Source organism: Martes martes (assembly GCF_963455335.1).
Source record: "Martes martes genome assembly, chromosome: 2".
NCBI lineage: Eukaryota > Metazoa > Chordata > Mammalia > Carnivora > Mustelidae > Martes > Martes martes.
In genome coordinates this window covers 140,992,773-141,017,491 of record NC_137889.1, presented here as the reverse complement: position 1 = coordinate 141,017,491, position 24,719 = coordinate 140,992,773, and the positions used below count along the sequence as shown (strand labels likewise).

General features: G+C 50.1%; 1 protein-coding gene across 1 annotated transcript in view; it reads right to left on the bottom strand.

Annotated features, from left to right (window-relative positions):
• Nucleotides 1–24,719, bottom strand: part of HTT (huntingtin) — a 140,167-nt gene that overhangs the window by 43,941 nt on the left and 71,507 nt on the right. Inside the window, exons 30-40 of the mRNA XM_080831267.1 lie at nt 20,094–20,171; nt 19,380–19,603; nt 17,673–17,751; nt 17,387–17,548; nt 15,381–15,436; nt 14,004–14,152; nt 12,036–12,172; nt 10,178–10,294; nt 6,478–6,600; nt 5,888–6,123; nt 4,664–4,806 (exon numbers count right to left, since the gene is read on the bottom strand). Coding sequence (XP_080687393.1) covers nt 4,664–4,806; nt 5,888–6,123; nt 6,478–6,600; nt 10,178–10,294; nt 12,036–12,172; nt 14,004–14,152; nt 15,381–15,436; nt 17,387–17,548; nt 17,673–17,751; nt 19,380–19,603; nt 20,094–20,171 — 1,504 coding nt within the window. The remainder of the gene's footprint in view (nt 1–4,663; nt 4,807–5,887; nt 6,124–6,477; nt 6,601–10,177; nt 10,295–12,035; nt 12,173–14,003; nt 14,153–15,380; nt 15,437–17,386; nt 17,549–17,672; nt 17,752–19,379; nt 19,604–20,093; nt 20,172–24,719) is intronic.

The following is a 24,719-nucleotide window of genomic DNA, read 5'->3' as shown; positions in this document are numbered from 1 at the left end:
ATAAACTCCAGAGACACTGACTTTGAAAAGCCATGTAGTAAACGTGGGCAAGAGAACAAAGGAAGCCGCAGAGCAAGGACAGTAAGACAGGATGGGTTGTTCCCCATTAGAGACGGGCTGATCTGCACGGCTGCAGGCCAAGTGGAAAGCCCAACGTGCGTGCTGCTCCCCAGCGCAATGGGGACTAGTGAGCATGCTCAGGGAAGACTCAAGACGCAAACTGGCAGGAGGTGATCAGGGCAAGAGCAGACACCGGGGGAATGGAAGGAAGGGCCACAGGGCTGCGCCTCCTGGTCTTGAGAAGCCAACCCCCAGGTGAGGGAGGGGTGTGGGCAACACCTGTGGAGATGCTCCACCCCACCGGCAGAGCACAGGGATGGTGGGGATGCCCACGGAGCAGCGAAGGCTCTAGAAAGCCCCCTGGCCCACCCGGTGCCCTTGGCAGATGGCTGATGGCACAGCTAATGCTGCTATGACGCCCGCCTTGGCTATCCATCCCCTGGAAACTCCTGGATGTCATCCCTATGGCTCTGCCCCGAAGCTCTGTCCCCCCGCCCACAGGGCTGTCGCGGGGAAGCAGTCACCCACTGGGGTGAACGAGCCTTTGGGTGGGGGCTGCCAAGAGCTACACCACAGAAACACAAGCAAAAGGGATGTGGGTCACTTTCAGCCCAAGGCGACGAAGCCTCTTCTCCCTTCCCTCCCCTCCTCAACCAGCAAGGCCAGGGTGCTTTGCCCCAGGCAGCTGAGTCCCAGGAAGGAGAGAGGCCTGGGCTCCAATCTTCACATGGAGAAGAGCCAGCAGGGACCAGGAACAGCCTCCTGCATGGGCACAGATACAAGACCAGCCCTCTGCTGTGGTAAACCACCGAAATGCTGCTGTCCCCTTGTTACAATCGCTCCATGACCTGAATTAACAGGTGGGGAGCATGGGTACTGGTCCTGGACGGGAGAAGTGCGGGGCAAGGTCTCCCCTCCCTGTCTTCTGAGCAGCGACCACAGGCTGAGATAGGAAGAAGGCAGGGACCATAGCCCGGATGATGTCTGACATGACTGGGAGGCGAGAGAAGCCAGGAGAGTCGGGACCTGGGAGAAGGGACAGGGCCTGGGGCCAAGTGACAGTGATAAAGCACAGATGAGCACCTGAGCCAGGAAGGCTCCCGGAGACCAGGAGCGCAGGAAGCAGGGCTGCAAGTGGCAGCCCCACGTCACTCAGGAAGTGCTCTGCACACGCGAGCCACCGCCCGCACCACGAGCAACCGAGCAGCGGTGTGGCGTAAAAGAACGAACAAAGGGCGAGAAACAATGGCTGGTTTGCAATCTCGGTTTTATCACAGGACCTTCTGGAGCCTGAACCCTCTCTTCAGTGGAAAGGGGGGCTATTTCGCAGAGTTGTCCTAAGGACGAAGCGGGGGTACCATCGTGAACACTGTGATTCCCGGCAGGGTGGCCATCCTTGTCTTTGCCCAAGTCTGAACCAAGGCCAATCTTACTGCTGCAAGAAGAACTGTTCTTGAAGATGGTAATTTTCAGTGGAGGGCTGGAATTCACTGCCTTTTTTTAAGGCAAAGCATAAATAAAAATCACCAACTTTGTATGTTCTATGTACCTCTTTAACATAGAAGTACAAGATGATTTACTTAAACTCTTACCTCAAAATCAAACACAGGAATTCTTCCCCCTAGTATCATTAGAGGAAATGTGGTCAAAATAAACGACATGGAGACAGATGCTCAGAAACACAGACACCTTCTTCTCTGCAAACACTGAACCACACAACAGCAGGAACAGACACTGCGCAAAGCCCATGTGGCCACGTGGCCAGTACCAAGGCCTGAGCTCTGCCCCCATACCCTGTCCTGTCTGATGCAATGACCACTGGTCACACGGGGCCATTCAAATTTAAGTCAATTAAAATAAATAAAATTAAAAAGTAGCTCCTTAATCCACCCTAGCCACATTCCAAGTGCCCAAAACCACACGTGGCTGGAGGAAACTGAACTACGGCAGACACAGAACGTTCCCACAAGGCAGGCAGCCCTCGTGGACAGTGCTGCCGTGGACCACACACGCTTCCCCTGATATCTGAGCTGAGGAACAGGAGGAGGCAAGGGGGTGAGTCCGTGTGCGCCTGGAACGGCACAGAACTCCACGGGATACGCAGGAGGTCACCCCTGTCCAAAGAAGGAAGCAAGCAGCCCTTAGAGATGACGGTGTCCTTCTGCTATCAGATCCAGACCAGTCAGCGGCCAAGTATCAGAATGACCGACATACTACAAATGACCCATTATTCATGTAGCTTAAGTCTTTCCTCAACTTTAAACTTATTACAGTGCGTCAGTGAAACATAAATCAAAAGTTCTTCAGAACAAATATTCTTCCCATATTACTAATGAGGAGGGCTTGAAGCTCTTGAGTCCACTTGATAATTAAATTCTGGCCATGCCCCTGTCCAAGGGCAATAGCAATTAAATGAGCAGCCACGAAGACGCCTCCTTCTCCGTGCCCCCCACCCCTGCCCGCCTCCCTGGTCGCCCTCTGACCCTCACCCCTCTGACCCTCGCCCGTGCGCTCTCAGCAGCCATTTGGTGGAGCATGGTGTCTCAACTTTGGGCCTTAGCTTAACATCGCCTCCCAGGGACCCTGTCCTCCCTCCCCACCCCCATTCTGCCTATCGCTGCGCTACTTGCTTCCTTCACAGGAAACTTCCAGACTCAAGAGTCCCTGCCTGTGTATCATCCTCCCCACTGGCCTGTGAGCCCCACGAAAGCAAGAGGCACACCAGCCCTCCTGAGCACCACAGCCCCGGCGCATGGCCTGCGGCAGGCTCACCTGCTGCCTCTTTGCCAAGCGAAGAGAGGCTGGAGATGAGCATAGTGTCCTTCCCGTGGGACCTACTTGGTGCGTGTGCGTGTTTTCATTTGTACTCAAGTAATATGGACACGACTTAAAAGTCCAATAATAGAGAGGGGCTTCTGATTTTACAAATGCCCTGCCCCACACCTTTTCAGGCAACTGCTGTCCTGCTTCTAGTTCTGACAGTCACCTCCGAAGTTCAATCTGACAAAACTTTATCAGCTGTAGCAGTCCATCTATTATTCTATCTGTTCCTCTTGCCTTCCTCATGAGGAAGTGGCCCTCGCTCCCTCTCAGTGGGTGCTGCCCGATATCTCACCGGGCCCACGTAGGCCACAGCACCCAGAACTCACAGGACTCACGCTGGGGTTCAGACCACAAGTGCCCGGGGGTCATCCTTTCTGCCATGGGGAAGGAGCCCACCAGAGAATAGAGCCAACACAGATCAGAGCTGAAACATGGAAATACTCGACAGGGCAACAGAATCAAAGCGCCTGAGGTCATCATACCTAACGAGAACAGTGACCTCTGCACTTCCGGGAACTCTAAGCAGTCGTTCCTTTTCTTGTTCTAGCATAGGACAGGGTCCTGCTGAGTGACGGTTCCAGACTCTACCCTATTAGAGATGACATGTACCTCATTCATGCCACCTATCCATTTAAGTTCCATTTTTGTCCTATTTAGTTACCTCTGTAGCCTCTATTTCCTGTTGTGTCAACTTTAGATAGGACTGTATAATCCCCACAATGCAAGATGAGATTAGTGACCCTTCCGTCCCTCCACCTTCTTCTCTATCTTCCACTCCCAAATTAAGTTGGTTAGTTTCCCTTTTATTTTTCTTGGAAATAAAAACATTTTCATTCTGTTCTGAAACCAAAATTAAGTAAGTCTTCAATGTTTTATTCACACATTGACTTAAAAACTCAATTGAAAAATCAAACAGCATTTATAATTATGTGAATATAGTTTCCCACAAAGTCAAGAAACATGAACAACATTTCCTATATGTCCTTGGTCACGACCCCTGAGCCACTTAAAGCAGCTTCTTAAAGTCAAGGCTTTCAAACAGATTGATTGTTGAAAATCACACCATGCTTTGGTTTGCTTTGTATTTGGACCATGACTTCCTTGCTGTTTGTTTTTCCTGGAGATCAGAACTGCCTCTCACTTTTCCTGCTGAAAGAAGAGCAAGCTATAGCCCGTAACTAAAGTCTTCCAGCTTCTCACCCATTTAATCCAAGCCAAGGCATTCTTCTCAAGAACACTCATTCCTCTTTAGAAAGCACTGACTGTCCTAATATGGACTTCGTGCTTCCTATGCATGCTGCAAGGCTGCCTTCTTGTGACTCCTCTCTTGGGTTCACTGTCCTTTTAAATTCACAATCACATGTGAAAGTACAAAAATATCTTGGGCTTCCAAATGTTGAAGAGAGGAGGAAGCCCTCAGGTTTACTTCTTCTCACCAATAAAACATTTTCAATTTTTTAAAAATAGTATGACTTTTTAAGATTTTTATTTATTTATTTAAGAGAGAGAGACACAGCATGAGCGGGGATGGGGGGAGCAGGCTCCCCACTGAGCAGGGAGGCTGACGTGGGGCTCCATCCCAGGACCCTGGGATCATGACCCAAGCCAAAAGCAGATGCTTAACCGACTGAGCCACCCAGGTGCCCTAACAAAACCTTCTCAAATGCACATTACGCACCACAGAGCTTACACCGGGCAGCAAAGTCCCTACCTCTGAGAGCATACAGTACAGGATGCAGAACAAACAGATGCTCTGTGAAGACCAGTCTGAAGCACCTACCAGACTTGAAGATGTGAATCAGACACATCAGCAGCGTGCCTAGCTCTTGACAATAGAAAGTATGTTGCTGTTCACTCATTTCCACTTTGAGCTGCTTTGTAACAATATCCTCCAAAAGAATGCCAACTAGTTGTAGTAGAAACCTTCAAAGAAAGGGAAAAGTCTGACATCAATTAGGTGACTGTTTTATGGCACTTACATGAGGTCTACTGTAAAAATACATACGTATGGTAGACAGAGCTGGAGCAAAGTGCAACATTTAATACCATCTCTTTGTATTAAGTCTGTATTACCTGCCTCACTATATTACCTGCCTCACTTATGAGATGGCTGTAAACATATCACCTGCAGGGCTGTTAGTTTAAAGCCCTGAAAACCATGAAGCATCACAGAAGTCCAAGACAACAATCCACGTAGGAATTTAGTGCATGATCCATTTTAGCCCTCTGCTTAACTGCGGCAGAGGAAGCCACAGGCTACCTGGCTGAATCTGCAAACAAAAGGGTGTTGGGCAGGTTTACTGGATTTCTCTCCACAAATGCACAGGCACCCCCACCAATGACCAATAAACGGAAGGCTGAATGGATGTTACGTGGGCCCGCCTGGAAGGAGCACGGCCACATTAACCACACTCATGGGACATCCCACCAGCTCTACCTCACTGAGTGCCCCGGATCCGGACACTTGTGTAGGCAATAAGCATTTACTGGGCGTGACTTCTGATCTGCCCTCAAGGAGCTTCCAAATAATTTGTGAGGATAGACACAATTTGCCACCACAAGTACACCAAGGGGAACACAGTGGAAACAGTCACCCTGACAGGAGGAAAGATTTTATTACTGATTGTTTAGAATGGCCCGCACACATGAGAATAAAAATGAGACTTTTAGTTGGTTTTCAGAGATTTTTAAATTCTTTGCAGGCAACACAACACACATCCTTACTGCTGGCACCTAGGTCAGGCTGGCCTCAGCCTGCACTGCCATGGCGAGCCACTGTGTGGTCCTTAACAAGGATATGGGACGGGATGTGACTGAACTCTAAGAGACATGAACCCAGTGGCACAGATGAGGCAGGTCGGGGATAGAAAGCATACCCACGCAGACTACTTTACCCCTACTTACAGCACTGAAGCAAGACCAGGAGCTACTACAGACTTACTGTTCACAAAATGTGACTTCCTAAAGGCCATGGGATGGGTAAAGGCTTGGATAGACAGCATACCTTGAAAACGTTTCCTCCGGCAAACTCTTGATTTGCCTCCCTTCACTGTGTTCTTCCGGTGTTGAAGTACTGTCCCCGTCTCTTAACCTATTAATTACTGGACAGGAGATTAAATATGGGGAGAAGGAGAGCTCCTGAATACGAGAGAGAACAATATCTTCAGTTGACTGGGAAATCAGAACCCTCAAAATGGCTAGGATTCCTGAGATCCACAGTTGAACAGTGCTCACAGATGCCTAAAAGACAGAAAATAAGTGACAGTTAAAATAAAAAGAGAACTAAAAAAAAAAAAAAAACTTACCATAAAGCTAGTATCACAATAAAAACAAACGAGAGAATCACATTTTTCCTGAGTGCCAGTCTCATGGATGAAAATTATCCCTATTTTACCATTCTATCAATAAAGCCAATAAATTATCATCAGTTTCAAAATGTGGTCCCAGATAAGCAGCATCAATACCATCTGGGAACCTGTTTAAAATGCAAATTCCCAGGCCCCACCCTGCCGGCCCGAGTTCCCACCTAACTCTGATGAACGCTGGACTGCACAGTCACACATCGAAGGGGCCACCACAAGGCAAGACACTCACCATTGTATCTGGAGTGACAAACATACTCCGTAATAGCATGTCCACAGGACGGAGGGAGGAAGGGGCCAGAATCTCAAATAAAGTATTTAACACTCCAAGGGCTTCATGAGAATCAATGTGCATCTGTTGCAATTAAACATCACAAAGCCAAAAAAATGTTAACATTTCTACGTCAAGTTAGGCACCTCTAGGCCAGATGACCTTGACCATCCAAGACTTACCACCCCTGCCTTTAAAAGCATCCTTAGTAGGGAACCAGGCACACAGTTTTTAGAACACTGTAGCAGCTACATTTTTCCCACAAGGGAAATCTTTTCATTTAAATTTTTATTATATAAACAATGTACATTTTCTGTAAAAGATTGAAACATTTAACAGTATGGAAAAACCAGCTGGAATCCCAGCACTTGATATGAGCACCACCCACACTCCCGGACCGTCTCTCACGCCTCTCTATACACACACAGAATTTACCAATAGGGAAATCACACACACTCTTTTCCTTTCTTCGCTTTATCTGCACCCCATTCCTACTCAGCTGATTAGACCAAAAGTTAATAAACAGGTGTACAGCTGACTTTTGAGCAACATGGGGGTCAGAGGCACCCACCCCCACAGAGCTGAACATTCCTGTGTAACATCGGCTTCCCCAAACGAACTACTACTAGCTTACTGACGACAAGAAACTAACCAGTAACAGAAACAGCTAATTGACACATATTTTGCATACAGATTACATACAGCATTCTTACAATACAGTAAGTAAGAGAACAAAATGTGATTAAGAAAATCATAAGGAAGAGGAAACAGATGATGGACTGTTCTGTACTTATGCACAAGCATCCACATGTAAGTGGGTCTGCACAGTTCGAACCTGTGCTGTTCAAGGTTCAACTGTATTTCTCTTTATCTTTCTCCATGTTCCTATAATCCTATATCCACACATGTAGAGAAGTTTTTGTTTAAGTTATTTTGAAACATTTGTTATGAACGTCTCTGCTTTCTTCCTTAAAAATGGAATGGAGAACTCCCAAGGCAACAGGATTTGAAATCTAATGTTTTTAATGGATGCAAACTATTCTGAGCTTAGTGTCTCCCTCAGTGTGTTGAAGCACTGCCTTCCTGCCGGGCTCCACTCTTCCCACAGAGCACATCCCTAGCTAGGGAGCCCGTCTGACCTGTCTGCAGAGATGCACTGTTCTCAGGGGCCCACCTCCATGGTCAGGAGAGCCACCGGAGAGCTTCCGCACTGCTGGCATCCGCCCTGGCCTGCACCTGCCCCACCAGCTCTGCCTCTTCTGGGTCTTCAGCAGGCATACACCGGACCCACAGCCAGGGCCAGGCCCAGCCCTATGAGGGCAGTAACCTCCGCCTTTGGCCTCAATGTATGCACAGGAACTGCCTGACCTCTTTCCACCTCTGGCTGCCACATCGCTTCTATTCCTTCTCAGAGCCTGTTTCTTGCCTAGGCCTCTCTCCCATCACTCCTGAGTCAGGCTTCCACACCCTCCACCTACCCAAACCGCTCCCCGGTGGCCACCAGTCTGCCAAATGCATGGTTGGCTCCCAGCTCATTTGCTCAGCCAGTGAGCAGCTGAGAGCTAACTCCTCCACAAGATGCCTTCCTTTCTTAGCTTCGACACTGCCACTCACCTGCTCTTCCTTCCCTGCCTCCTCCACAGGCTCCGCCTCTAAGCTCAAAGCTCACCTTGCCCTCCTTCCCAGCTACACACGGTCCCATGGTGACCTCTTCCCATCCCAGTGTTCACCTTCTACTCAGCTCCATCTTGACACCTGCAGACTCGTGCATCCAAACGCCAACCCAGCCTCCACAGAGTGCCTCCCAGGTTGCTGGCCACACACACCCAGACCAGGATCTCTCCTCCTCATCCCCCCACCTCGGCAGATGGGAGGCCCATCATCCACGAGTGCTCCTCCTCCCATCCCCGTGAAGCCAGGCCAAACTTCCCAGCTCTGCTCCGCACCATCTATGGCAGGTGGCTACTGCTCGCCCCTTCACTCCCCACCCTGGGGCCCACGACCTCCGTGCCACAGGCCGGTGCCCCTGCTCAGCCCTCAGTCCCACCCTGCGGCGATCCTCAGCCCCCAAATCACACCACGCCACTGCTTTGTACCAAACCCCTGACAGGCTCCTCCAAGTCTCCACGCTGGCCCAAGAGGCCGTCCACGCCCCCCAGACCCTGGCCATCCTCCCTGCTCCACGCGCACAGCCTCTCAACATCCTCTGATCACAGTGGGCAGGCTCCCACACCTCAGGGCCTGCACTGCTATTTTCTCTGCCTAGAAAGTTCTTACCCATGTCAAGCTTACGCAAACTGAGCAACACAGCCCTGCCCAGACACTGCCACCTGTTGTCTCTCCTTGGCCCACCCCACACAGTGCCTGCTGTCTGGGGTCTCACACACGTCACTGAGTTACTTCTGTGGTGGATCTCCTCCACCTCCATCCGGTGAAACTGTGACTCCCCAAGGCCAGGCTTTTCGCCAGCTCTGTTCATTCCCTATTTATTGCTCTTACTGAAAAGGGCTCCCACCACCTGTGCGTGCAGCGTGCACCCGTGCAAGCCACTCAGCGGGCCCCATGTGGCGGTTCACACGGCTTCACGGGGGCGGGGGTCACCTGCACAGTCACCATGCCTTCCAGCCCCACCTTCCTTAGATTGTGTACAAGACAAATGAGAGACTGGAATAAAGTTTCTGGAATAGTGTTCTAAAAATACAGATTCACAAGCATAGAACCCAAGACCATGTTAAAACACCACATTCACCAACTTATCAAAACTGCCCTCTGTCAGTGTCACCGGAAGTCAAGACTCCCTCCCTGTAACGTGGCTGCTGGATGACAAGTCCATCAGGACCCAGCATGGGGCTGAAGCTACGAAGACAGTAATGACTACCGTATCCCGTCTACACATTTGCACCAGCTGCCAAGAGTCATGGACACTGCCTGTCCCCCAGAGTAATTGCTTCCTCCACTGGGACAATTGGGATGAACCAACAGTACCGCCTGGCTGCATCCAAAGCGCTTGAGGCCCAGAGGCCTGCTGACCACTGGTGAGGTTCCTGGCAGTGGCATCCCCTGCCACCCTGGGACACCCCCAACACCGCATTTACGAAGGTGCTGCTGTACCTGCACAGGGCACCCTATCCTTGGACACCCAGTGGCAGACATGGTTCAGAAGCTGTGTCAAGTGGGCTCCACGCCCCACGGCATGGCTATCACCTCGCTCCACTGTAGTTACGGAAACAACTGATCACATCGCTCGATTACAGAAGTTCTGCTTAAATGATGGACCACGGCTGATCAGGGACAACAAACACCTCAAGTTCAAGTACCAACGCCTGACTGAGCAGAACAAGGGAGGCAGGGCAGCCAGATGGGAAAGGACACGGCTCTGGACTGAGACAGGCTGGCTCTGCCTTGGCGCCGGCAATCTCCGGCCAAGCAGCTCTGGGTGGGCGTGGGCTCCGCTCTTGTGAAGCAGGAGACACAGCAACCCAAGAATATCACTGAGAATGAATGAAATCCTTTCCCTGTTGAGTGGCACTGAGGATGACCACAAACTGAATTTGTTACGACTCAGTGAAATGCCAATCCCAAGTGCCATCTCCTAAAGGAATCTTTGCCACTTAGGAAGGTGCCCCAGGGACTCCACAGAATGAAGCAGACGGGGACAAACCTGCTGCTTGGCTAACATCGGGAGGATGACGTCGGCGATCTGCCGGGAGAGTCGCTTCCATTTGTCTTCGTTCTCCTTGTGGCACTGCTGCAAGACCAGGATGAACATCTCCAGCACCTGCAGGGGGTGTTGGGGGGGGGTGCGGTCAGAGTGCTCACAGATCACACATGCCTACCTGCTGCACTGACCCCATCTCAGCAGGAGGGCTCCACAAGGCAAACATGGTCCCCGGTGAGGGCCTGATGTACCCAATGCCAGCCTGGCCCACGGGACACAGAACACATGGGAAACCAGAAGAAAACGCAAGGGGCACACTCCAACTGCCCACTCCTTGGGAACACGAGCCATCATTATATTTCTATGCTTCTATGGGGTTTACAAGAATTCACAAACAAAAGGCACAAAAAGAAAATCAAATTTATACTAACTTTTGGAAAAATGCAAACACAGCCCTGACTAGCCCACAGATGCCTCCTGACTTTCGTCTACGTTAATTTCAACTTTGCTCTTCGCAAAGCTAACCTCCTACTGAGCCGCACTTACTCTCAGAAGAGTTACCCAGGGTCGAGCACGAATTTATGAGTGATCAGTTCTGAGCAGAGACGACTAAATCTGTTTTGGTAAATAAGTTTGATCGGCACACTGGCTGGGACAATTTTTGTCCTGAGCAGCCAACCTGGGTTATTGCAACCAATGCCCAAGAACCGGCAAAAGTGAAAATACTTATCAGCTGCTTGTTGATAAAAATGCCCGGCAGCCTGGCCTGTTCACCAGGAGTACTACAGAGAGAGCCAAGCCAATCCAAGCCCACCCTGTAAGAAGCCTGCGCCCCTACAGCCATGCCTCGGCTCAGTGGCCTTGGCAGCGTTCTCCCACAAGAGGGGGGATCTGCACTCCATTCTAACTCTCCTCAGCAGAGCCTAGCCGACCCTCTCTGTCCTCTCAAGAAGCAGATGAAGAGCTCCCCGAGCGCACTCCCCGGGCCTCCCTTCAACCCAGTGTGCTTTGTACTTTTCATTGTAATTATGGGATTTAATTAAACAGTAAGCATTTAATTAAACATTACACAGATTAACCAAAATGAGAATGCACAAAGAAAGTGTTTCCACGAGAAAAGCTTATGACTTTAATATTCAAAGACAAACAGCTACCAAGAATTACACAACAGCAAGGGCCACGAAAGCATGCACGCTAAGAGCGGCATCACTGCGAGCTACATCTCTGCACTGAGGCCCCCCTGATCGACCCGAAACTGCTCCACCTTAAGGAAAACAAAACCACACTCTGCACAAAGGAGAACAGCCTGGCCCTGCTTCAACATATGGATGGATGTACAAGTAAAGTCTTCAGATTATTTCAGATGTGAGGGTTTTTTTTAAAAGATTTTATTTATTTGAGAGAGACAGAGCACAAGATGGGAGAGGGGCCGAGGGAGAGGAACAAACTCCCCGCTGAGCAGGAAGACCGATGAGGGACTTGATCCCAGGACCCCAGGATCACAATCTGAGCCGAAATCAGATGCTTCATTGACTGAGCCACCCAGGCACCCCTCAGATGTGGGATTTTTCAAATCATCTTTTAGAATTCTATCATTCTGATCAATGTCAATTAACAGATTTTGGAGAAGAGGGTCTCCAATTTATTAACGTCCTTGAATGACCTAGGGACTGTCAGCCAGGTGGCAGTCAATGTCCCCAGGTGGCCATACAGCTTTAAATCAAACCCCGCAAGCCTAGCCCTGCCTGGCAGCTCCCCAAACTGAGCACCCCAGGCAACATGAAGGATCACCTGCAAATTAGCGGACAGTGGGCCACAGGCCATATCCTCCTGCACCTGCTGGAAGTGCCCCCTCCCTTACCTGATGGTGCTGGACAAGTCTCAGCAGCATCGACACCACCACCTCTTTTTGGGTTTCAAGCTCTTTTCCAGCGTCGGCTTTGTTGGTCCCTCTCAGTACAAAGAGGTCATGCACTATTGGCTGCAGAGCTGGAATGGCTGTGGGGCACAAAAGGAGGGTCAGAAGGCATCACAAACCATGAGACTGCAGATACAGCTTAACACCTCCAAAATGTGTCCAAAAAATAAGAAACCCTAATCCGTGCACGGCTTATGATATGGGATGAATTCAGGCTAGCCCTGAGTGCTATGAATTATCAGTGTGCCACCACGGAGGCCACAGGTCTTCCTCAGACATTTACTGATTACTCCATGAAATCTTAAAAAAACTAGGGTGTCTTTGATGTAACATCACTTCTGACAAAAAGAGATACAAATTCAAAAGTGAAATTCAAACTAAAATCTTCTAACTAAAAGTAGCAACACCCTATTTTAATGTGTACTCCACTTAAAGATTTACCTGAAGAGATGACTGTGTTTAAAGTATTAGATTTCTACGCCGTTTTAAGTAATAACTCACTCTCATTAGATAATGCCTTTCCCCCAAGTTTTGTCCTTTATCCGAAACAGCAGTGAAAGTAGTTTGCTTAGTCTAGCACCACCACAGAGACAAACCATCTAAGAAGCGTCTTTCCTTGGGAAGGGTGTGGCCCAAACATGTCACTGATGTCACTGCCAGGCACTGTCTGCCTAGTGGCATGTACGCCCCAGCACACGCAAGCCCTGGGCACAAGCAAGCCCCGGCACATGCACGCACAGCATACTTGCTGACTGTTCTACAGATGACCAAGTCTTCCATAGCAAGTACAAGGGTTTGGCTGCCCACTGATTTTCTATCCAAAGACCCTCTAATCTAGAGGGCTTTTGTCATCCCTCTATTTGACATTTGCACCATGGACCCCAAATTCCATACGTATACAAGTGTGAACTTTTGCTGTGGCATGAATCTCAGCCCTTGTGAAGCCATGGCAAAGGCGACTCCAGAGACTGTGAGGATCAGACAGCCCTGAGTGTCTCCCCCTCAACACATTACCTGCTCTATCCTAAGCATGTGGAACAGAGAAGGCTGCACATCACAGTGCCCTCCCCACATGTGGGGTCTGCAAAAGTCTGAGGAGGTCCCCCCACCAGGTTCAAAAACCTACTGTTCCTGACAGTAGAGCCAGAGAGGGGTCAAGAGGAAAACGCTGAAAGATCTGTTTGAAAAGTTCAGCGATTTACAGTTTATTCTTCGAACCGCAGTCTCCTTGCGCAGGTGGGGCCTGCTTGAGAGCAGCACGCTATCTGTGCTCCTCACTGAGGTCTCCGCAAAGAGCCAGGCAGCACAGAAGGACCTTCCCGTACCAGGACACAACACACCAAGTGTCCTTCCAGAAGGTGGATTTCTCAGTTTCTTGTGTTTCATGTAATTAGATGAGAGTGTTTATGTCAGGCTCTATCTGTCTCTCAGATCACCTTCCTGCTTTTCTTGTGTTTTGACCTTAGAAGATTATAAGCTCCTGAGATATGGCGGGGGTAGGGGGGGCTCTCTCCCTTTTATGACATCTCTAAGCTGTGCATACGTGTGCACATGCATGCACATGCACACAGAGGCATACACATACAGGCGCACGCATGCACGTGCACACACAGGAACACGCATGCATGCACACGTGCGCATGCATACATGCACCTGTGCACATGCACACACGCACACATGCATAATGCACCTGTGCACATGCACACACCGGCACACGCATATATGCACACACAGGCACACACATGCACGCGCACACACAGGCATGTGCATAGATGCACACGTGCACATGCATGCACACAGAGCCACAAAGCACAGAGCAGCTGTGGACACAGTTGGAAGTTGGTGTAATGAAGACTGACACTGTCCAGCACATCATTACTGACGACCACAGGGAAAAGTTTGTCCCGTTACCATGTGTCACAGCCTTCCTCCCACTGGCCATGATGCCATCACACAGCTGAATGATTTTAGGAATTCCAATGATCTGTTTTGAATGATAGCGTTCGTAAGATAGTAATACCAGGAAGAAAAAGATGTTTGGAATAATTGCCTCTGATTCCCTAGAAACAAAAACATCCATTTAGATACTTCCTATTAAAAATTAAGATGCATGATCAATATAAACAACATGAAATTACTCATGATTCCAAATTGAGAGCAAAAGAGAAAGGGACAGAGCAGGGGGGCTGGGGGGGTAGTGGGGAGAGACTGAGGGGAGGGAGTGAGCAGGGAATGAGGGGAGAAGGGGGAAGGGAGGGAGGGGTGGATGGGGAGGGCTGAGGGAGAACCCCCAGAAAGCACTGGGCGCCCTGAGGTACGATCTTCTGAGCTCTCTTCCTGCCCCTTCTCTCTTTAATTGAAGAAATTAGACTCCAAGGAGAAAAAGTAACTTCTCTCAAATCACATAAGCAAAATGTCACCTAGTTAGAGTAAAAAAGTACTGGGTCTCTAGTCCCAAGGGACACTGAGAACGCATCGGTCTTCATCTACTTAGAAAGGACAGCTGAGCCCAACTACTTGTGAAGTTAGCATGGGTTTGAGCTGCATGGGTCCACTTACATGCACGGTTTTCATAAATACAATACTGTACTATAAACACATAGTGCCTTCCTGACGTTACTGTAAGAATACACACAATACACAGAACACACAGAATGCAAGTTAGCCGACTGCTGACGCCATTGGTAAGGCTTTTGGTGAACAGCAGGCTCTTGGCAGTTAGCTTTTTGGGGAGGCACAAGCTAAACGCGGATTTCTGAGCGCGTCAGGGTGGGTACCCCTGACTCGGGTTGTTCAGCTCGGACACTAGAGAGATCTTATCTTCAGTAACTACACTCACACGCCCGTCACTGGCCCAGGAGAGAGTGTTAAGGCTTCACTGTCCAGCAAGGGAGCTCTGCGGCCCCTCTCGGGAAAGTACACAGTAACCGCGTTTACTGAAGACAGCCACATTTAAAGCACGTTCTCTCTAAGAAGTTCAGAAAACGATCAGCGTCCCAGCCAACGGGACTGCATTACCCGTCTGTTCTCATAATTAAAGGCTCTGAAACGTGAGAACAGACACGTCTAATTCCAGCTGCACAACTATTTCTAAATAGGTCTTGAGACACTTATCAATTTTTCAGAGAAATAAAAACACACAGCGTTGTTAATCAGAGTTCCACTTAAAAAAAAAACTAGCAAAAATGCTTCATAATTCTTTAAAGCAAATGTTCATCTTAATAATCTAAAGTCCCATGTAAGTGCATTAATAAGGACAGAGAGTCTAAAAGAACAAAAAGCCATTACCTGAACTGGCCCACTTCAATGTATTCAAACTGCTTCAGCACGAATCCAATAAACACCTACAGGCAGGAAAATAAAATTTTTCACATCAGTAATTACAACATGCAAACCAAGTTGCTTTCCTCCCTACTTATTTCTGTCCATTTTTAACCAGTTCCTGGTAGCCAACGTATGTGCACATAAGAACGCAGCCGTATTCTATCAAACGAAATGACTTAGGACGCCCCACTGAACGGTGGAGTGGGAGCCCCCCGGGAGACACGGAGCAGACCCAAAGAGACACACACGGGGCCGACTTGCTCTGGCTCCCCACCAAGCAGCATGGACGCCCCAAGACTGGCTGGGTGAGAAGACACCCACATCCACTCATCCTCTCCCCCCACACCCCAATGTTCAAAGGAGCTGATGCAGAAGGCTACTGTCTGACAGGGAAGGGAACCCTGAGGGCACAGACAGCTCTTCAGGACTAGCTCAGAGCCAGTACTGTGTCCAACTCTGTTCCAAGCTCCTGCACTCTCCCAACCTCAAGCTTGGAGCTTACGCACCACTGTGCTCCCAGCAGACACAGACCAGGCACTCTGCAGACCACGACGGGACGGGAAGTGAATTCAATGGTCTGCCTGTTCTCGCTTCCTATGGTCATTGTACTGAAACCCTCAGGACTGGGGAGAAAGGGCCCTGAGTGACACAAGCAAATCCAAACAAATGTGAGTCTAAAGCACTCATGGCAAGAAAAGAGAGCAGCAGTCCAGGAGAGGGGGCTGGGAGGCAGCTGTGCATGAGTTCTGAGGCTGGCCCCTTGCCATATCCACACATCAGGTGGAGACAGGAGTCAGACAAACAGAAGCACCAAAAATCACAGCATTTCTGAGAAGAGAGTCTATGTAGGAAGACTGAAGAGAGAATGCGATCACACTGAAGCCAGCCCAGGAAGAGAGCAACCTCTCACTTCCGCAGTAGAACATCGAGCTCTGCCTGTGAGGAGTCAAGACTGGATGCCAAGGAGATGGTGGGGTGCACCTCTTGCTGTGGACCCGAGATTCTGCCCAGAAAGCCCCCAGGGCACCCATATTCCTCACGCTCTGGTCGGCACGCACCTGCCTCCCTCTGGGCCACCACCACCCGAGGCTTCAGATGAGGCCTCTGCCTGCCAAGACCCCTGTGTCAGAGGAAAGGGCATGTTGTCCCTGACCGCCCTCCAGTGAGCATCTGCCCGAGGATGGCAGCAGACCTCCCGGAGGATGTTCTGATAATCTGGCAAAAGGAGGATGAGTCCAAATGTCAGCCACCATGAAGCCCGGTCCTTTAAGCCCTCCTTCATCAGAGGACGGCTTCCTACTACCCCTGGCAGGGAGATGAGCATCCTGAATGTGTTTCCTCGTTTCTCTGGGCAACAGACCCTCTCAGGTGAGTGCTGGTGCTGGCAAGATCTACAGACACACCATGTCTACCAAACATTTCCTGCCTCACTTAGGAAAGGAGGCCAAGGTCATGGCCCAGCAATGGCCGTCACATTTCCATGACTCAGAGGCAACTCTATCTGTAGCGTCCCAGAGGTCTGGGACTCCGGAAGCACTTCCCCACGGCTGAGTCCCAGCTGACCAGGGCAAGTCCACACTGTGTTGGCCAGATAGGCGCCAGGAGGGCCTCTTGAGACGTGGCACCAACCCCCACTGCCTTGTACCAAAGTCTTCTTTACAGATGGCGCTGATGTCGGCTTGTTTGAAACTACATGTCAGAATTGATAATCTGTTCAAAATAAGTCCCTGCATTTTGCAAAAATGCCCCCCCTCAAAGAGTAAGTCTTAACTGTATCTAAAATTTAAATCCCCATATCTTGGGGTGGGGAGGGTAACGGCCACCAGGAGCCAGTCCCACCCTGGCGGCCAGCCCTAAACCCGGGAAGGTGCAGCGCAGGCCCGTGCCCTGGAGGCAGCCTACGGGCTCTCACAGGTGACTGGTGCTGACTCGCCAGCAGCTAAGGCAGAAAGAAGCTGCCAGGGACCAACCTGATCAGAGTCCAGCAGACAGTAATTGACCCGTAACTGCACCAGCTGCGCCAGCAGGTCCAGCACCTGCCTCTGCAGCTGCACGGACGTGGTGGTCGTGTACTGTTTTAGAGCCTTAATAACCAGAGGCTCGAACAAGCGGATATGATTATGAATAGCATTCTAGGGAAAAAAGGAGAACAACAAATCGTAAGTTAGTCTTCAACTGAAAACTTGAAGCCCCCAACCTGGGAGGCGCCAAGCCCCGTCCTCCCTTCCGGCACCCAAGCCTGCCGCCTCCCCTCACCTTATCCGCGCGGTTCTTCGTGGCGCTTGTGAGGTTGGTCTTCAACTGGGTAGACACCTTCTGAAGCACATCAAACCACCTGCCAAATGGAAAAACAGGAGCAAAGAGTGGCCTTAAATCCTCTCCTGTGTCCCCAGCCGCACTCGGAGCCAGAGGGCCTGGGGGGCCACGCCCACAGTGGGATCCCCTCCTTTTAACACTGACGGTCGGACTGCAGCGGGACTGCAGGGGGTGGCCATCCCAAGCCTTGTCTGGGGCAGCAGGCACCCGGAGAGAGCCCGCCCAGTGCAGGAAACCCACCGCCACCCAGCCCAGGCTGCAGTGAGGCTGAAAGGGGATGCCCACTGGAAAGATTTAGTGACTCTGAAGAACTCACTTGATTTTCTTAGAAGAAAGTTCTTTAAATAGTCACATTATGACACGCTTTTCAAGAAACACATTCAAAGTTAGATGACAGTTCACACACACACACACACACACACACACACACAGGCTTCCTTACTTTCTTATTTATACCCCATATCATTAAACAAAGCATTTGAAGAGATTGATTCCTGGGAACTGGATATACTGTGGGTAAGCCACCAATGTAAAGCCTGGAACGAGGGCATTTTCCTGAGCTTCTGACTCTAGTAGGTTAACCAGCTATTTATCACTACCCATGTAAAGGAAAAAAACCAGGAATCCCCTTTTTACTCCACTGAGCAGTACTTCAAATACCTCCTAATAATTAGAGGAATTTAAGCAACAACTACTCTACTCTAGGCACCAAAAACACAACCATAAATTTAAATGGAGACTTCTAGCCACAACGTTATAAAACGCCAAGTACTGGGGCACCTGGGTGGCTCAGTGGGTTAAAGCCTCTGCCTTCGGCTCAGGTCATGATCCCAGGGTCCTGGGATCGAGCCCCGCATCGGGCTCTCTGCTGAGAGGGGAGCCTGCTTTCCCCCTCTCTCTTTGCCTACTTGTGATCTCTGTCTGTCAAATAAGTAAATAAAATCTTTAAAGAAAAAAAAAAACACCAAGTACTGTTACAGGAGACACGCCCATGCCCCTCAGACACCTTCAGATGCCAGCACTACCGCACCAACCTGAGTGCAGACCTGAGCGGTGCCCCCTACCGGCACCTGGGGCCAGCATGTCTCACACCCCACTTCCCACACTGCAGCCCCAGCGGCCTCCCAGTGAGTGGGCCTGGTGTTCCCACACCGGCCTGGTCCCCGAGCCCGCACACTCCCCCATACGCCATCTTACTCACTGGACCATACACTTCTTAGAAGGCGGGGCCTTGGGGTGCCTGGGTGGCTCAGTGAGTTAAAGGTTCTGCCTTCGGCTCGGGTCATGATCCCAGGATCCTGGGATCGAGTTCCGCATCGGGCTCTCCGCTCAGCAGGGAGCCTGCTTCCCCCTCTCTCTCTCTGCCTGCCTCTCTGCCTACTTGTGATCTGTCTCTCTGTCAAATAAATAAATAAAATCTTTAAAAAAAAAAAAAAAGGTAGGGCCTTGCCTCCAGCGTCTTGGTAACAAGCACACTTTCCAAAGTTCTTCAGACACAGGGGAGTATGAGAAGACCATGGCCATTTTTTTTCTACTTTTTATAAACTGTCGTCGCTCGCTCGCTCTGTCACGTGTCTACTGGAGATGTCCTGCCCCCACCCCCACCCGCTGACATGAGCACCCGGGCCAACACAGCTGGAAGGTTACCCTGAGGGGTCGTGGTCCTGCTCCGCCTGTACCATGTTCCTCAGGCTGGCATCAGCTAAGGCCTGGGTGAAGTGCGTGTATGGAGCCATGAAGCAGTAGTGGTACAAGCCCGGCCTCACACTGGAGGAGCCCAGACGCTGTGCTCGGCCCTGAGACTTGCTGGGGTTGGACGACAAGCCATCAAACTGGGAGGCCAAGTTGGTCCCAAAGAGAGTCTTCAACAGCTAGAGTGAGAGAGTTGAAGCCATCAGCATCTGACTGAACACAGCGTGAACAATACACAGAGCGTTTCCCAGGCAGAGTCTACGCAGCTGAAGCTAACGGGGCACGTCAGCAAAAATTCAGACAGAAATCCTTGCTGAGAATCACCATCAGCAGCATGTGAGACCGTGTGGTGCCAGGCAAGGTAAGGTCGTATAAAAGAACCTCGGGGCTTCAACTTCACTGTGGTTCTCAATGAGACCGAGCATTCCAAACAAAACCCTGGGGGGACACCGGCGAGAGTCCAGCTGCCCTCGCCAGTGGTGGGCCTCCTCCTCCTGAAGGGGACTGGGAAAGGGATCCTTCTGCCTGATAACACAGTGAGCCAACACAGGATTGGGGGCCACCATCACGCCCCCAGCACCACCTTCTCTGGGACCTGCAGCATCACAGCCTCCTTCCTGGAGCTATGGCTTTCCAGGACAAGTCCTTTCCAGGAAAGGACTTTCTTACCTGCTGAACGCAAACAGTTGCCATCACTGGTTCCCGACTGAAGCAGGATTTCAGATACCCCAGGATCTCTTCAACGCACTGCAGAAGAGCAAGTAGTGAGACACCGAAGTGAGCAACTCGCAGTGGCTTCCTCCAGCTGTGAGCCCCACATGGACAGCAGACACATGCGAGTGTCTGCGAAACTCGTAAGTGTCAGTCAACGCGGGGGAGCCTGCAGTCCATTGTTGGGAACAAAGTCAGAGGAAACCACAGGCAGCTGCATCGTTGCCTGAGGCCTCTCTACCAGGCATGACCGTCGCTTGCTGGCTCGCTTGTCTGCTCGGGCACTAACTGTTCACCAGGTACTTCCTGCCCCTGTGCTCAGGGCAGGGATGCAGAGTATGGAGGAGTCAGGAGCCCTCCAGACATGCAGCCGAACACAAAGCCCAGGCCTCGTGTGATCTACTATGGAACGCCCCAGGGGTCTCACAGGGATCTGCAAAAGTGACCAAAATGACTGCCTTCACGTGACTGCTCGCAAACTACTTTTACCACCTAAAACATGAGACCCAGGGCACCCAGTGTCCTCTGGGGCATCGGGAAGGACAAGGACGTGAGCTCTCAGGATGATGCCAGCCAGGCACTTGGCACCAATGGCCCAACGCCTTGGTGCCTGCAGGGTCAGCAGCTGCTGCTTCTGTCAGCGGGGCTGGACTTCACAGCAGCCACACTGCCTCTCACTTCCCTTGTGAGGGACAGTTTCCAGTACTAAAAACAACAGACTTGCATTGGTTTCAAATGCAAGGACCATATATTTTTAATATTCTGATTTACTAAATTAAATTAGACTCCGAGCATTCCAGGTTGTATTCTGCAGGCTGAATTTGCGACACATTGCTTTTGGGTTTTACAAGCCCACAGCTGGTGTCTAATAAATGTTAACTGGAAGAATTACAGCTCGAGCCTCCAGATCACGAGGTGTCTAGCAAAGGACCAGGTCTCCTAACAAACATGCACGGAGGACTTGGTGACACCAAACCCTTCAAAAGGCACAGGAAACTGGTGAGGAACGAGGCCGTGGAGGCCTCGGAGACCCACGGAGCTCCAGGAGCACGTCCTAGCACAGGCACCAATGTGCTGTGGAATACATACTTGCACTTCTGACAAAACAGGGCACCGGGACCATTTATACCTGTCACCCAAACAACCAGAAGAAGCGTCAGACCCTGGTGCAGTTGCGGTGACAAGATATCAAAGGGCAGGGACTGGAGGAGAGTAACTAAGGGGCAGGGACAAACACTGCACTGGCCCACTGCCCTGGGAGACTGTCCAGGTCAGGGCAGCAGAGAGACCCCAAGTCCGAAGGAGCTGTGAGTCCAGGGAAGCTGAAGCAGCAGGGGTCTACAGGGCAGCCCGCCAGAGACAACTGCCCGGGGTGGGCTCTAGAGATGTGGGGAGTCGGCAGGGCATCGGTCAACAGCGTGTGAGGGGAACCCCACCCTACCCCGAGACCAGGGGAGAATCAGCAGGAAGGGTTACAGGGCAGTGTTTGGCACCACAAAGGGCTAAGGACAGTTACTGTTCCCCCCAAACTAGGGAGAACAGGAACTCACGGGGCACCCTGCCTCTGTCGTGGGAACAGTTAGTCCAAGACGGAGCATCACTCCAACCCAACTAACAATGCAAATGCAAGACCCAAGAGTAAACTTCCCACACAATTTAAACCTATCTCAGAATAAAGCTCAAAAAGATTTACAGGAGCACAGAAAGGCCCAGGACCCAACATTTCACTGTGCCTGGCATTCAGTTAAAGATGACCAGACATGCAAAGAGGTAGCAATCTGTGATCCATAATGAGGAGTACAACCAAGCAATCAAAAATGACCTAGAATGGACAGGATTTTAGAATTAGCAGAGAATGACATCAGAATTCATCACAACGGTATATTCCATGTGCTCAAAAACTTAAGTAGAAACACAGAAGATCCAAAAAGAGACCCAGGTCAGACTTAGAGACGAAACCACCATGTTGTGATGACAGAGCGCGAGCTGCGCTGACAGCCTGGACACTGCAGAGAATGGAATTCAAAGGCCTGAAGACAAGAGCAGTGCGAGACCAGACAGAACATGAGAAAAACACCCAGAGGAGCCTCAGGGAGCCCCGTACAGGACACCCCAAGCAACCAAATATGCAGCTAACTAGAGTCCCCTTAGGAGGGAAGAAAACAGTGGGCAGGGCCAGAAAAGATATCTGAGGAAATAATGGCCCCAAATTTCCCAAACTTTAAGAAAACTATTAAGCCAGAGGTCTTAGTTCAACAAAATGAAGCACAAGAAACCTAAGGAAAGTTACCCTGAGGCACATTAAAATCAAATCACTCAAAACCAGTAAAGTGGGGCGCCTGGGTGGCTCAGTGGGTTAAGCCTCTGCCTTCGGCTCAGGTCATGATCTCAGGGTCCTAGGATCGAGTCCCGCATCGGGCTCTCTGCTCTGCGGGGAGCCTGCTTCCTCCTCTCTCTCTCTCTGCCTGCCTCTCTGCCTACTTGTGATCTCTGTCAAAAAAAAAAAAAAAAACAAAACAAAAAAACAGTAAAGTGTCCAGAAGCCAGAGAAAACAAAGGAACAATCCGAAGAACCACAGGGAGTTACATGGAAGATGAGCATAAAGGACTGCCCCAAAACAACACCGACACCCAAATCACAGCACATTTCAAGGACATAAAAATGGAGTATGGAATAAACAAGGTCTAAAAAAGAGGAAAAATCAGGAGAATTATTTGAATTATCATTATTATTAGAATTGAGATTATTTTTCATCCCTAGTGTTACTATTTAGGAAAACAGAAGAAAACAACTCTATTTTTAATTCTAAGTCTGTCTTTGCCATACCTTGCTATAATCAGATGAGCTCAAGGAATCTGAGGGAAAGCTGCTGGTATGGTTTGCAGGTGGCATCGCTCCTCCAAGCTGTGTGTGTGGGGCTCAGGCCCCCCAGAGCCAGAGACGGCATGTGTCCTTGCATGTCCCGTGTGTGCACGGCGTCGAGGCTGCATCTGGTGGGGGCGCCCGCCACAAAACCACAAGCATCAGGTCGTGGGTCTACACCCTGATCTTGCCACCTGGGCCCCTGGACAGGCTTCGCCCCAGCTGGGTGGCATGTCTAGCCGGAAGGGGTCCCAGCCCTCCCCGTGTAGGGACTGGCCAAGGAGACTCCTCACACACAGGTGTCCACGTGCAAAGAAAATCCTGGGGGGTTCCGCCATGCACTCTCATTCAGAAGACCAGGAAGGAAGACTGAGCATTTAAGCAGAAGAGGCTCCCAGAGCACTGACGGGAGATCAGGGAAGCCAAAACCGTGGCTGCAACAGGCCTTTGTCATCAACAGCAAAACAGATCAACATGGAACAGTAGGCAAGGAGGGGGAAGCAAACTCTCTTTATCCATAAAGACAAAGGCAAGAAGCGGCAACGCGCGATCACTCCTGCCCCAGATACAAGGATGTTGGGAGATGAAGTTACTACACACACCTCTGAAACCTCCTGTTTTCAGGAATACCAGGACCCCTAATGCCAACCCTCACTAGACTGGGACTTCATTATTTACTTTCCCATCTGGGGATGAATGCACCAGGGGATAAATTCACTGGCTGCCACAGGAGAACAATTACTTCTGTGTATGTGGAAATCATAATAAAAAGATAACAAGAGAAAAGGAACCATGCTCCTAGAAAATGAAAAAATACAAAAACAAGAAACTACAAAGTCACCTGAATTCCAAGAAAAACAAAAGTTTTACTATTTTAAAAATCTCATATATAACACTCAAAGTTAGATATCTAACATTCTAACATTCAAAGTTAAACTGTACTGTATTTCCCATTTTGCCACAAGATGTTATAAGCACACAGACCACAGGCCATAAGATACCTGTCGGTAAGAGAGACGAAAAACAATGCGTTGCCAGGACTGAGGACCCTATAGGAGAGAGCCCCATGCCTGCAGACGCATAGTAGGTCTCCCCAGGAAGGCCGGATCAAGAACAGCTCTGACAAGTCTCACTCTGAGGGACAACTGAGCATCAGTTGCAACAGCACACTATCTAGCCATAAAAAACAAGTTCATGCACTAAAAAGACATGAAAAAACCATGAGAGAGAGCTGAAAAGAAACAGAATACCGTATGTAATCACAAAAAAGTAGGTGTGCTTATGAGCCAAGAGAAAGACTGAGAGAAATAAAAACAAACGAATTTCACCAACATACTGTACTTTGCTTGACAGACATGTTTAAAGGGGGAGCAACCCATCAGAAGAAGGTAAGATGCCCCCAGAGCTGGTAGGTGGATACATAGTCAAGGCCCTGGGGCGTGGACACTCGAGACGGGCACTCACCACACAACTCCTGGAACTCTCATGTGTCCAAGCGCCTGCTTGTCAGACGATGGTGGGGCACACAGGGCTTGGGGCTGCGGCAAAGGAGCATCTACCACTGCTCTGCAGCTTCCCACAGCCCAAAGGAGCCAGCCTTGCACCCTCACCACATCTGTTGTCACCCTTTCCGCTTGCAAAGATCAAATAAGAACACAAAGGGACTGTCAGCAGTTTAAACCCACTTATATTCTAGAATAAGCTGGTCTAAGCTAATGCTC